Here is a 13,931-nt window from a genome sequence, read left to right on the forward strand (position 1 = left end):
GACTAGCTGTTCATCAGCAGATGATCATTGATTCTGGATCCTGTTCTCAACTGCGGTACCACATTAAGATCATTCGGGTGACCTGGGGTCTTTCTCTCTCTCTCTCTCTCTCTCTCTCTCTCTCTCTCTCTCTCTCTCTCTCTCTCTCTGTTTCCCTCTTACACACAGACACACACAAACACACACACACATTCCAAAAAAAAAATTCCATTCCAACTTTTTGGACAAAACTGGACTTTTATTGACTTACTTGATAAGAAGCATTTATAAAAAAATATGTTTGACCTATTGTCTTTATTTCTGATATAGACCATACAGCTTATCTAGATCCAATACTCTAGCTATCAAATATAGCTATCAATATTTTTCCCAAAGGGATAATAGGTCCTTGTTTACACTACCAGACATGTTTTTAATTAAGAATAATATTATCATTTTGTTGTGAGATTGTTATAATAGCTACCGGTGCATCATATAAGTCAAATAAAATAGAGTAAAAAAGTTCATTTATTTCAGTAACTCAAATAAAATGTTGAAAATCATATATAGACTCAAACAGGAAATTACTTTTCAGAAGGCCAATTTGTATCTAATTTATATATATAATGAAATATTTCACTGTGTATTGAGTCTAAATCTTTTAGTTTCACTTTTTAATTGAAGTACTGAAATAAATTGGTTCTCATTATATTCTGATTTGAGATGATTTGGAAAAAAAACATATTAGAATGATGCACAGTTTTACACAAGTTACTGTCAGAATTATAACTATGTTGTTCAATTAAGCATGAGATTGGACAGGTGTAACTAATGGTTTGGCCAGTGTACAAGCAGTATTGTGTGCCTTACTGTATTTTCATTTAGCATTCTAAAATTGGAAACATTTTACATTTTACTCACTCACAATTGGCCTCCGTAAACCCGCATTGAGATGAAGGCTGAAATAACTGCCTTTGAGGGACTATAAGAACAAAAGATCTCCATCCATTCTGTTCATTAAGTTAAAGGTTTGATAATGTCACTTAAATATTTGATACTAAAATGTCAATTCATCCTTCTCTTTGGTTTGGTCAGATGAACTCCATTCATACTTACAAAAACAAAATCACATCAGTATCTGTGCACCTCCTGTGATTGATATTGTTATATGTTATGACATTTTCAGCCTGCAGTACAGCCATGCTTTATATAGCTGTTGACAGCAAATGATTAAACTTGTCGTCATGGTGATGCACTGCTGTGCCCGTTGTAGGAGATCTGAGGGATACCGTTACTGGAGTTGTCCAGGACATCCTGTTGAACACAGGCCCGCATTATATCAATAGGCAAGCTATGCATCCGGAAGCCATATTTTGCTACCTTCACAGTCATCTCGTGCGAATGGTGCAGGGAGTGCTCCCTCTCCAAGAACATCCTCTGCTGCTCAGAGCTCGCCAGACGACAGGTGAGCCACGTGGATAATGTACACGACGAAATCCCTACAGACAAGACAGGGAACAAGAAGTTATATACTGTAGATATTTACACGTGCTTCATTGTCGTCACGCTGTGGTGTCCACTTTACCCAGACAGGCCAGAGTCATGGCAGCCAGGTGGATGGATTGCATGGAATCTGGTCGTTTACTGAGCGCACGGACAAACTGGAAGTTGAGGATGCCGCCGATCAGACCACAGATGCAGCACGCTGAGAACAAAATCATCTGAGAACGAAAGACAGAGAAGTTGAGCAACAAGAAAATGAAAACTTCCAATGGGAGGGATCCAAGCGTCCATCTTCATTATTTGTTACTCTGAAGGACCTGAAAAAACTTCTCTTTTTCAAAACAGGAATGGCAGAACACCTTGAATAATAAAAATAGACCATGACTTTTTGCATATGCATTTCAATACATTTGAATATTACGATTCATACTTTCATTAAGAGAAATGTGGGGAAACTGATCACTTGTAGAGATTAAACCTACTCATTAGGCTTAATCTCCAATTTTATTATTTGTTGTTTACATTTAGCTAGTTGCTGTTCCTGCTTTTGCTTGTCAGTCAAAATGCTGTTTCTTTTTACCCCATTACCAATCAAAATTTGAACTCCAGTTGTTTGTTGTGTTCCAGTTGAAACTGTCAAATGCATGTTAATTGCTTTAAACTTTACTTAATTTAGCATGCCCGCATGCCATATTAAACTATGCTCACATCTTATCCGCATCTGCTAATCAACATTTCACTGTAATGACAATGAAGGGGTATCTAATCATATTAGGAAACAATTTATCCTATATTATGCACAGTAGACAACAAATATCTATTAGGCTTTTCATTTTTTTCTATAGGAATCATCATTTTTATATAATAGATTAAAGACGATGTTAAAAACAATGCTATTTGATTCCTTTTGTTAGCGTATGTAAATCCATGCATATAAAACCTAGGGTGCCACATTGGGTAAGGCCAGCTCGGAATCCCAGAATGTCAATCATTTTTCCAAACAGATATGAGGGTGAGATTAATGCACATCCTTCATATGGCAAGTACAGTAGAATAATCAGGTCAAGTTGATTTTCTAAGTATTGTATTCTGTCTCATTGCTGCGAGCAGAGGTGCCGTTACGGCCTTTAACCACAATGAAAAGCACATCTCCAATTTCAGCCATTACCCTGCAAGGTGTGCAAGGCGGCTGGCGTGAGGCCGGAACCAAACCGAGCTAATGCAATCATTGGCCCGCAGGCACAGAGTGAGGGAGTGCAGGGAAACAGACGAGGAGGGAAGGACTGTAGAAATGAGAGGAAGGGTGCAGAGATGGAGGGATGTTTGGCAGCAATAAGTGGAGCTGGGTACAGGGTGAAGGAAAGGTCTCTTTCCCAAAGTGCTGACACTGATCCATCATTAGGCAGACAAGCAAGCATCCAGAGTGGAAGGTGAGGAAAGACGAGGACTTGAGACAGAAAGAGAAGAGGAGAGGTGACTGCTTGCCGTCTCTGCTTTCCTCAGACGTCTCTCACACAGCACACACTACACACACAAACACACACACACACACACACACACGTTGAAATTGCCTTACTCGGCAACTCACTTTCTGCAAGCAGATTTTATGTTCTTTTTGTGAGATATAACATTCAGCCGTCACAAGATGTTTTATTACATTAATTTGTACTGAACATTTAGATTCGAGCACTGCATGGTGGCAGTGAACCCAACTCTGCTCACTTCACAGCAAGCAGCAGTTTGGCATAGTGAATAAATCTCCCAAAAAGACTTTTTAAGCTGCTTAATGCCCCTTCCAGTTAAAGTTGGCTGTCAAACTAAACATGAAACAAGGAGAATTACACATTGTGTATTGAAAACATCCACATAACTTTGCCTTTTAGTCGGTTAGCTTAATGCTAACACACGATGGTGAATGCCATCTATGAGCTCACAAATAGCATCTACGTGGCAACGGTGTGACGCTTTAAGGAATGGTTATTATAACACAAACAGTGCAGCTACATTTGTAGACAGACAGTATAACAATACTCACAGGCATATATTCTTTATCTCCTGCAAAAAAACGACATAATAATATACCAACTTGTAAAAGCGGATTGCGTGTTACATGCGGAATTATGTGTTCTTTAAAGATGAATACATTTAGTCTGCTAATGAAAAACGGTATAAGGAGATATTAAGGCTAATAGCTAGTGAAGAACCAAGAGATACAAGTGGGTTGAAAATCATGAAATAATAATCAAGACTCCCCATGTGTTAAGCTGCTGGAGTCCTCTTCCTGTTTGCTGCAGCAAAAATAGTCTCCGTCCAAAGAGAAATCGGCATACATTAGGCACAATACAGGATTCATATTCAGAGAAAGATTACTGTACTTACAGTAAGGCCGGTCCTCTTTCGAGCACACAACACTCCACACATCCCGCAAAGCAGAAACTGAAAAAGAGTAACAACATACAAGTGCTAAAGTTAATTTGGTGGTGGGAAAACTTCATAAAAGTGCTCCACTTGTGTGTTTTGTTTGTTTGTTTGTTTGTTTGTTTTTGTAAATACCATATTGGCCCCAGCCAATCGCAAGGCACATGTCGACAAACAACCATTCACGCTCTTTCACACTGATGAGCAATCGATAGTTTTGAATGAATATAACCTGCATGTTTTTGGAATGTGGCACAAATGTGGAGTACTCAGAGAAAAGCAACACCCGTACAGAGAGAAGAGGCAAACTGCTCACAGGAGGGGCTGAGTTGAGATTCAAACCCAGGACCTCTCAAATGTAAGGCAGAGGGACTAATCACTCTTCTACTGTGCCGTCCAAAAACAAAGCAGCCAGGACACTAAACAGTCACACATAAAAACTAAATAAGCATTCCAATAAGAAGTCTATCTCTTTGTAAATCTACTGTAGAACTTCCAGGGTCAATAAAGTTACTTGACGTTCAACCAAAATTTGGAATCGGAAATGGAATGTGGATACTCAATACAACATCCATCCATCCATTTTCTGAGCCGCTTATCCTCACAAGGGTCGCGGGAGTGCTGGAGCCTATCCCAGCTATCTTCGAGGCGGGGCACACCCTGAACTGGTTGCCAGCCAATCGCAGGGTACACATAAACAAACAACCAGTCACAACTGCAGGCAATTTAGAGTCTTCAATCAACTTACCATGCATGTTTTTGGGAAGTGGGAGGAAACCGGAGTACCCAGAGAAAACCCACACAGGCACGCGGAGAACATGCAAACTCCACACAGGCGGGGCCGGGGATTGAACCCCGGTCCTCAGAACTGTGAGGCAGACGCTCTAACCAGTTGGTCACTGTGCCGCCTTCAATACAATATGAGCAATTAATTAAATATTATGTGTACACAAATGAATCCAATCAGATCCTTATGTAAATACCTTGTAGTTGAAAGCATTAAGGATAAGGGCTACTTTGAAAATGACTCAAGAAGCTTGCTGACCAATCGTTTCCTGTTCCCTCTCGTTTTTCTGTCTGTTATTCCTCTTTGTTGAAGTTTTCTTTTGTCATATAAATATTCTCTTTAGTGGATATAAAAAGTTTACACACCCTTTTTCAAATGTCAGGTTTCTCTGACATATAAAAAAATAAAATAAAATGAGACCAAGAATAATCATTCATTTTCACAACGGAGATAATGTAGATCCACAAGTGTGCACAACCTCAAATAACTGGGATGTGGATGTGTTCAGAATGAACGAATCACATTCAAACTCATGTGAACTGGGAGTCAGCTTAACGTGGCTCTGATTAACCCCAAATACATTTCAGATGTTCTAGTAGGCTTTTCCTGACATTATCTTTCTTTCTAGCCGAAGACTGGAGGTTTTGTGCTAACATGGACAGGTATTTGTAACTGTTCATAACTCATTTTGCCTTGTCTAAGGCCTCAGTTACAATAGGAGAAACACAGCCCATAAAACAATGCTGGCACCACCATGCTTCACTGGATGTAAAAATGAAAAAAAAAAAAAAAAAAACCACAGCCCAGACACAAGCAAAGTGACCTGCTCGGAGTCATGTCATGCTATCTTTGCCAATCGACAGCAGGGGGGCTCTCAGCTTGTGCTGCCAGTCTTGCTCCTTCCTGCACACTCTTGCCAAAACAACATTGTGAGGGTGATAACTTGGGAAGAAGAAAACAAGATTCACTAATTCATAAATACAAATATTCCATCTTTAGACTCACCACACATTGAAACACACTAAATGCAACACATTGAACAATAATGGAGCATTTCCCTGCCATAGTATCCTCATGAGAGATGATCGGATCACCAGAATCTATGTTTAGTCGTGAAAAAAGTAGATAGTGGCAAAGTGAATAAGGTTCAAGTCATTAGGGGGAACTGATATGTTTTTATCCCCTTCAATCACACAGAAATTAAACGTATGAAGCGACATTACTGTTGCAAATAATGTCCTTTGAAAAGTTTGCAGAATGACTTCCAGCTACTGATAATGATGATGAGGCAAATGTCAAATAACCTCCACCCATTACAGTGCTGCTTATCCTCATTAATACAATCAGACCTGCAAAAGATGTTCACAAAAATACCCTTGCATCAACATGACAACTTCTAGCAATATTGACTATAAAAACATGAGACAAATAGATATTTCTGTCTATTTCTTCACTTCAAAATCAAGCTGTATGCACAGTAACTCTTAGCGGAACTTATCAAAAAGATGATTATTTTGAGTCCACTTCACTTCTCACCCACTGGAAGTAAGAAAGGCACGTACACAGAGTCCGCTCCACACCGGCGAAGCGTCGCCTTGCTGCGGCTTGTGCTGCCCCCGAACCCAGATGATGCCCACGGCTCCGAGCACGATGCTCGCCACGCCCAGGCCCACCTCCACCACCGACAGGAGGAGAAGGCTCCACAGAATTTTGCGGGTCGAGCACATCCCGCCCGGGGCATCTCTCCGCCGCCTCCGGCAGGAGAAGTCCGCCCCTCGGCGCTCTACATCCGTAAACAGACGACTGGATCCAAACAAGTTGCTCAAAAGTAATAGTGAGAGTCGAAAGTGTGCAATAAGTGCAACGGGAAGAAGGTGAGCGCAGAAATAGATGAGGAGCTCGACTGGATGGAAGCGCGCAGTGATGTGATGATAACCACGTGACGTCCACGCGACTTCAAGCTCCACGGCACGCGCATGCTGCCAACAGGCGCGTGCGTGCGAGTGTACACGTCGTCAATGAATCCACGTTGGACCAATTTACAATATATAGACAGGTGCATCTCAATACAGTTGAATGAAGAGAAGTTCATGTAGGAGTGCGATTGAAAAAGTAAAATATGCATTCATGAAACATTTCTATATTATTATTTTCAATTATCCAATTTGAATTTCTTGAGATGGGAAATGTGTTGATTTTTTTGTTTTTGTTTTTTCAAACAAACAAAAAAAACATTCGCGCGCTCGGTGCTGCTTACAGAAACCGCTTGCCACAATCAAGTTGGACATACTCACATACAACATTCCAGTTTTTGTTGGTCTGTGTTTGGACTGTCTGTGCGTGTGAAAAGCGTGGTGCACACATACTGATATTCAGGCCTAATTTGAGCCCAATTCCCCACTTCCAATCAAATTCAGAAAAGGCCGGAATATCAGATGTCTCTAAAAGATCCTGAGTGATTCTTAGAAAATGTTCAAAATCGGTGGACGGGATGCAACAATATTGGTAGTAGAGAGCTGATTGGTAGAGACAGAAGGAAACGGGCGGATGTAGACATGGACCATGGAAAAACACAGGGGAAACTATTAACACCGGGAAATAGCAAAGATGTAAAGCAAAAAATGTAAAAATATAATCCAAACAAAATCAGGAGTTCAAACAGGACTGTGACAATTTGTGAGTAACAAAATTATCTCACTGTAACTTTTGTTTTGTTTTTTGTTTTGTTTTGTGCTTTAGCAACCATGGATGATGAAGGGAAAAGCCCCAAATGATTCCAGACTTTCCTGAGTAATCACACTTAGCTCCAGCTTACACAATCAATGCATGGAGACACTGGATTTTGCGCCATCTTTTTACCATGCCACTGCTGGCTTTTTAACTGATCAATCAACTACAGTATTGATTGACTTGAGGGTAAAAGCAGCTTGGAGAGAAACATGGAGAGGCGTCTTTTACTGTATACTGACTCATGGAATGTGTTTGCTTTCAGTGCTCAGCACGCCAGTCCTTTAAGTCAATGACATCTACTGGCTATACAAGTGAGAAAAAGAAGTGTTTGCACTTCCCATAATAACCAACAAGACTATTTTAAAACACGGGCTCATGCATTTTTAATCATTGTGCTACTGGGGTAGTCATAAACATTTTCCATAATGTGTTTTACACAGAAGAAATAAAATGTTGTGTCTCCATCCAGTTAAACCAAAAGCTATGTTATATATGTTGTATACAGAATAGTTTGAATTTTTGGCTCTGACTTGCAAGCACAAATATGAAATACGAGAGCTGTATGGTGGCAATGCACTCAATTGAATTCACTTGACAACAAGCAGAAGTTTGTCATATAGTAAACAATTCTTTCAAAAAGACGCTTTAAGCTGTTTAACGCTACTTGAAGTTGACGTTTACTGCCAAACTAAACATAGAGCAAAGAGAATTATTGCTGCAGATTTACTGTACTGTATTCTAAACAACTACATAACTCGGCCTTGAAGTCCGCTAGCTTAACGGTATCACATAATGGGAAATGTCATAGATGGGCTAATGAATTGACAGTGTTATAATGTTTGAAGTGATGGACATTTGAGCTGGAATAGTTTTTCTGTGTGACAAGGTAGTTTGAGACACTCTCTTTAAGGTCATTTCTATTGTGATGGATATAAAAATTAACAATACATTACACTTACAGTATATAGCACTCTTCTGGTAACTGAAAGATGATTTACTATTTCACACATTATTCATTCAGTCTTCAGCCACACCCTGGTGGTGATAAGCTACTTGTGTAGCCACAGCTGCCCTGGGGCAGTCTGACAAAGCTGAGGCTGCCATTCTGCACCGACAGCCCCTCTGACCACTACCAAACATCCAACCACATTCATTCATAGGAAATGGGACATGCGTTCGGGTGGGGATATGAACCAGGCCGCCATATTTATTGGAAAATGCAGGTGGCGAGCACTTGGTTTGAGAGGAGACAGACAGAAAGAAAAGAGAGAACAGAGCAAAAAAAAACACAAACAAAAAAAAGGCAGAACTATAGCTGTATTAAACAGTATATGACTCCTACTGTATAACATAACATAGCAATTGGGCTCTATATTATGTGGACTGAGAAGGTAGCGCTTACACCCTGTGAAAAGAAGAAGGTATGCAACCACCAGGACGGGATATGACGGGACAGGGAAAACATGTCATTTCTCTTTTTCATTACAAATATATACCGGTAGCTCAATTAATTGTGCAGTGAGTACAAATAAGAGACAGACAATATTTTATATCAGTCTGAAAATTATAAATTAATCTGGACAAATAATATTTGATGTGAGGATAAGCGGCTCAGAAAATGGATGGATGGAGGGATGCATGGGTTTCAAATTCAATACAGATTCTCTTACTTTCACACAAATAAGGGAATATAGTTGAAAAAGAGTACTTTTGTAGAAGTTTGCAAAGAGTGAAAAATAAAGCATTAGAAGCACCGACTGATACCTTACGAGTGAGCCGAAGGCTGCAAGTAACCAAGTGCAGCTATTGAAGATATAAACCTCTATCCAGTTAAGTGGATAAAGAGAGGAGTTAGCAGGAGGTGCCAGGGGCTCCGCGGTCCCTTGAGGCCCATTATAAGCTTTCCAGTTGCCATCCACTGGCAGTGTGACTCACGATCATTAGAAGACTGGTCTGTAATAACTGCAGGAGGATGAGAATGAAAATCTGTCATCATTCCCACAAGAACAGAGGAGGGAAATGAAGCAAAGAGGCCGCAGGCCACTCAGAGATTGACTTTGTTTCCATTGTCTTAGTGTAGGTGTGACAACCTCAAGTCAGACAAGTCAGTGTGGGTGAAGTTCAATTATTTACATACTTGTTGGTCTCTGGTAAACACACGAAAATATCTCTTTTGCCAGAATTAAATTACTGCATTCGGCAATTTCAACCACACGTTTCCAGATACTGTACAGTATACGAATATTTCTGAAGTCAACAACCTTCCAGTTGGTGCTTCTTTTGCACACAAAAAAAGGTTCCAAAGTCGCAACATCCACACTTGTGACATCTATTGGCTTGTCCAGAAATCCTGCACAACGACAAGTGCCCTCCCGGTGGACACACTCACATACAGCGAACCGTACATAGGCGATGCAGCGACCGTAGATGAGGGGTCGTAACAGTAGAAATCAATACGATGCCTGATATTATAGTATGGTCACACGTCCTGAAGTCGTTTGTCAAAGTAAAGGTGCTTGTTAGCTGGATATGTTTAAAGTCAAAGGTACTGCCCAACAGTGTTGCAGTCGCCGTGGGTGTTCTTTTGCACTCAATAAGACTGTCATTAAAAGCCTTGGTGGCACTAAGGAACGAGTATGGATTAAAAGAATGTGTAATCCATGACTAAATGTACGAAAGACTCTTATCTTTAAAAATATATATATGTATGTATAAATTGTCCAATTTATCCATCCATCGTCTTTACCACTTATCCTCAATAGGGGCGCAGGTGAGCTGGAGCCTATCTCAGCTGACTTTGAGGAAAGGTGAGGCACACCCTGGACTAGTTGCCAGACAATTTCAGGGAACAAATTCACACTCCCGTTTATGGTCAATTTAGTGTTCAGTTCACCTAAAATGCATTATTTTGGAAGGTAGGAGGAAGCCAGTGCACCAGGAGAAAAGGGGAGATCAACGCAAACTCCACTCAGGAAGACCGCAGGTGAGATTTGATGCCAAGACGTGTGACGTAGATGTGTTAACCCCGAGCACACCGAGGGCCAATTATTTAACAATATGCTTATTATTGTGCTTGTAGTTTGAATTGATTTAGACTCATAACAAGAGCAGTTGCTAATATTTTCGGTGACCTTTTGACTACCTACAATCCACATCTTATAGATAAAATTTTCTCGAGTCTTGAAAAGCTGAATTGCATAAAAAAAAATATTCCTAATAAAGTTGGCCTTAGGTACTGTTTAAGATGTGTGCCACATTTTGCGTTGTCGCTGTGAAAATATCCACACAGTGCTTGGGAACTATTTCTTGTATGTCTTGAGTTGTACTCAGCATTTGAGTCACATCTGCTGTGTTGGCAGCAGCTCTGCAAACTAAACAGAGTTCTTATAAAGTATGAAACACATCACAGTAGGAACCACTATGACCCCGCACACACACACGCACTCACACACTGACATACAGTTGAAGAGAGTCCCAGTGCAGAGTCAGTGGCCTCTAAATTTCCTCTCATCTCAGTGAAATTGGATCTGTGCCTCCTGTATGAGGAGCTGGTACATTTAAACCACCAGGCCGTCCTCTTGTTTGGCCTCCATCTGTGGATGAAACGACAACGTAAGCAGAGGGCCGGCCAGCACGATTCAGCCCTACTGGAGGCTGCCATAACACATAAAGCTGACAACTCTCCCCCCACCCCCTGCCACCATTTTCTCAAAATGTATGAAATCTAGAACGCTTTGATTCATCTTTCAGCATGTCATTCTGGTAGAAGCAAGAATTTGGGATTTACAGTACGTTTGACCAAAAACAAAAAGCCCACTAGAGGACGCCATCTCATAGTGTGAGTCATAAACAGACCCCAGCTTGACAGCAATAAGTGAAATATGACTTAGTTAGAGAAGTGGCTGAAATAAATCTAGTCAGGTTGCTTAATTGAGTTTCATTTTTGATGTGCTAACCACTAGGTCCACCATTGTCCATTCATTTATGAATCATTGCTAGCTATTATTACTTAGGCACCACGCCAGACTTGTAATGGTTTCCACGTTTGTTTAACACTGCCAGAAAGGGGATAATTTAACAACCAACTATGTTTATTATTGTAGTTTTAGTTTGCAGAGGTGTAGAACTGGACTGTATCGTACTAAAGGGGTTTTCTAATACTTCCGCACACCTCCATACCCGATCGTGTCTAAACTGAGCATTATTATGTTTGCAAAGGAAACAATTCTTGTAGGAGCTCATTAGATTGTGGAGCTGAACCTAATGATGTGGTCACTATGTGTACATAGTGATTGTCTGACAGAATCCTCGCACTTCCAAAATCACTACTTTGCAGGAACTCCAAAGAACGCCATCTTGTTTGAGTCATCAAACACTGCATCACTAAAGTTGGCATTGCACCTTATATTACCATCATATACTGGTGTGCATCAACATCAATACAAACTCCTTCCCATCATCATGTTTGATCGCTAATTTAAATAACTGAAAAATCGCTAATTTATTACTCCGTCATTGATTAGAATCATCGACGCCAGCTGTCTGTGTCCATCAAAGTCTGTGATTGTGCTGAGCACCCTGTAATAGAAAAGGCCTTAATACTTAACCGAAGCTAAAGACTGTGGTTACGTCATTTGCCCAAACACTCTGTCAAAAGTCTAAGAGTAACGCAATAAAAAAATAAAAATAAAATTATGAGCTGACTCTGAACACAATCTTACCTTCGTGGCTGACGGGCTCCTTCCGCAACAAAGCATTACAGCTCTCGACTTTTACCAATACAGGTCAACTCAAATGTATCGAACCTAACTATTTTCCCTCATTATTGTCTAAGAAATACAGATGGTCAAACTTGAGGCAACATAATGCCGCAAGGCTCCCACAGAACGACATTTCTCAGATAGTTGAAGTTTCAAACAGAGTTCATACATTTGCTCCAAATCCAAATTTCAACACTTTAGATTGGTTAATAATTTGTCAAAATAACAGACCACACGGACACTGACCGTTAGTATGTTTTTGATAAAACATGAAATTGACCATATTTGGACATACGAGGTTTCCACCCGACAGCGCCGATATTCAGGAAATACTATGTTTTCCTATGTTTTGAAATGTAATAGCTTATATCAAATATGCAGACAAGGCGCAACTTTCTTCATGAAGGAATATTCCGAATATGTTAAGAACTTCCCAATTTGCTTGCAATCTTAATCTTGTTATATGAGCAACACACTCGCTGTTCAGTTGATAGGATTTGCGTGTTTCCAATGTGTGACACCTAGACGTGATCATTCTCTGCCTCATGTGACCTGACCTCACCACGCGAGAAACTTACTGAATGACAAACTTAACCAGAATAACCAGGAAGAAAAACAACTCACTTCCCATAGGATGACAGTGTGGTCCAAAGTCCACTTTAGCAGCTTGTGTGTGTGTTTGTGTCTTTTTGAGGACAAAAGCAAGGGAAATTGCAAACCACATGGATCTTTTCAAGTCTACTACAAAGAATCACGTTCTGCTGAATGATGACATAGTGCTGAATGACGCACAGGGAGTGGGAGAGCCACACAGAATCAACCATACTTGGACAAATAAAGGCTCAAGCACACACACATACAGTTGTAGAGGTGATGTAATGGCTTACTGGACCTGTTGTTCTCCACAGTTTAAGTGGCTGATTTGGGTCCCAGTCTACTGTTAGAAAGACTGAGGATACAGTGCAACCAAAGACATAAATCTCCAGTATTTACACCACGCCCGTTAGACACCCGTGATGTCAGATCCTTTTTTTCCCCCTCAAAGTAATGATACAAAGCTTATTCTGGGACTTTTGTGAAAGTATTTCCCACGAGAGCCTATGGATGATCAAAGATGTCCTTATTTTTACACTATTACTTTTACTCGTCTCCCTGTACTTTTTCTAATTATACGATGCACTGTGAATGCTTAACTGGCCTGATACTACAAAGTTATCGTTGACAGCTCTGACTGTCCTTGATATCAGCCTGCTACCATGTAGGTTCTCTTCTATTCTGCTTTCGGGAAGGCAGGAGACAAGAAGGAAGGTGAAAGAAACTGAAAGCAGTTTGTAATGAATTTGTTTACATTTTGGGTGGTGACTGAATGCGTTTACTTTTGGTGCTGGAGATCATTTTGAAAGAAAGTGAAACACAAATATTCTCTTTGGTCATTTCACAAAGACTACAATTCAATGCAGTGGAACGTCAAAACTGGAATGGCCCCATAGGTCTACCCTTCGGAGTTCAACCCCCAAAGATATTTCTCAAAATTAAAGTAACATGTAGGGCTAGTAAAGGTTTTTATGATGGTGACGTTTTCGCCCTGGAATTATTTCTATTTCCAAGGGCAGTGATTCTCAAAGTGCGCACTAGCGGTACGTGGGTCTTCTCTAATGGTATGTGAAAGAATCACTGAACAAAATGTTCAAACTGTGCATAATATTAAAGTGGCTCAAGCTTTATTTTTCCAGTACTGTACATTTTTTAGCCCA

The 13,931-nt window shown here is 40.4% G+C and overlaps 1 protein-coding gene across 3 annotated transcripts; it reads right to left on the reverse strand.

The window, feature by feature from the left end:
• Positions 1-238: 238 nt before the first annotated feature.
• LOC133471046 (transmembrane protein 196) lies at positions 239-12,199 on the reverse strand. Of its 3 annotated transcripts, XM_061760180.1 has the most exons (6): positions 12,139-12,199; positions 10,878-11,010; positions 3,862-3,918; positions 1,565-1,700; positions 1,360-1,478; positions 239-1,293 (listed from the first exon to the last, which is right to left on the reverse strand). In XM_061760180.1, exons 2-6 carry the CDS (start codon positions 10,926-10,928, stop codon positions 1,222-1,224), a joined length of 435 nt encoding a protein of 144 aa, XP_061616164.1. In that variant the 5' UTR covers positions 10,929-11,010; positions 12,139-12,199; the 3' UTR covers positions 239-1,221. The 3 variants fall into 3 exon arrangements, with proteins under 3 accessions (XP_061616164.1, XP_061616163.1, XP_061616162.1); XM_061760179.1 differs by lacking the exons at positions 10,878-11,010; positions 12,139-12,199 and adding an exon at positions 6,250-6,529; XM_061760178.1 differs by lacking the exons at positions 10,878-11,010; positions 12,139-12,199 and adding an exon at positions 6,250-6,529 and having other exon boundaries at positions 239-1,478.
• Between the last annotated feature and the right edge of the window lie 1,732 nt (positions 12,200-13,931).

Source organism: Phyllopteryx taeniolatus, chromosome 21, assembly GCF_024500385.1.
Source record: "Phyllopteryx taeniolatus isolate TA_2022b chromosome 21, UOR_Ptae_1.2, whole genome shotgun sequence".
NCBI lineage: Eukaryota > Metazoa > Chordata > Actinopteri > Syngnathiformes > Syngnathidae > Phyllopteryx > Phyllopteryx taeniolatus.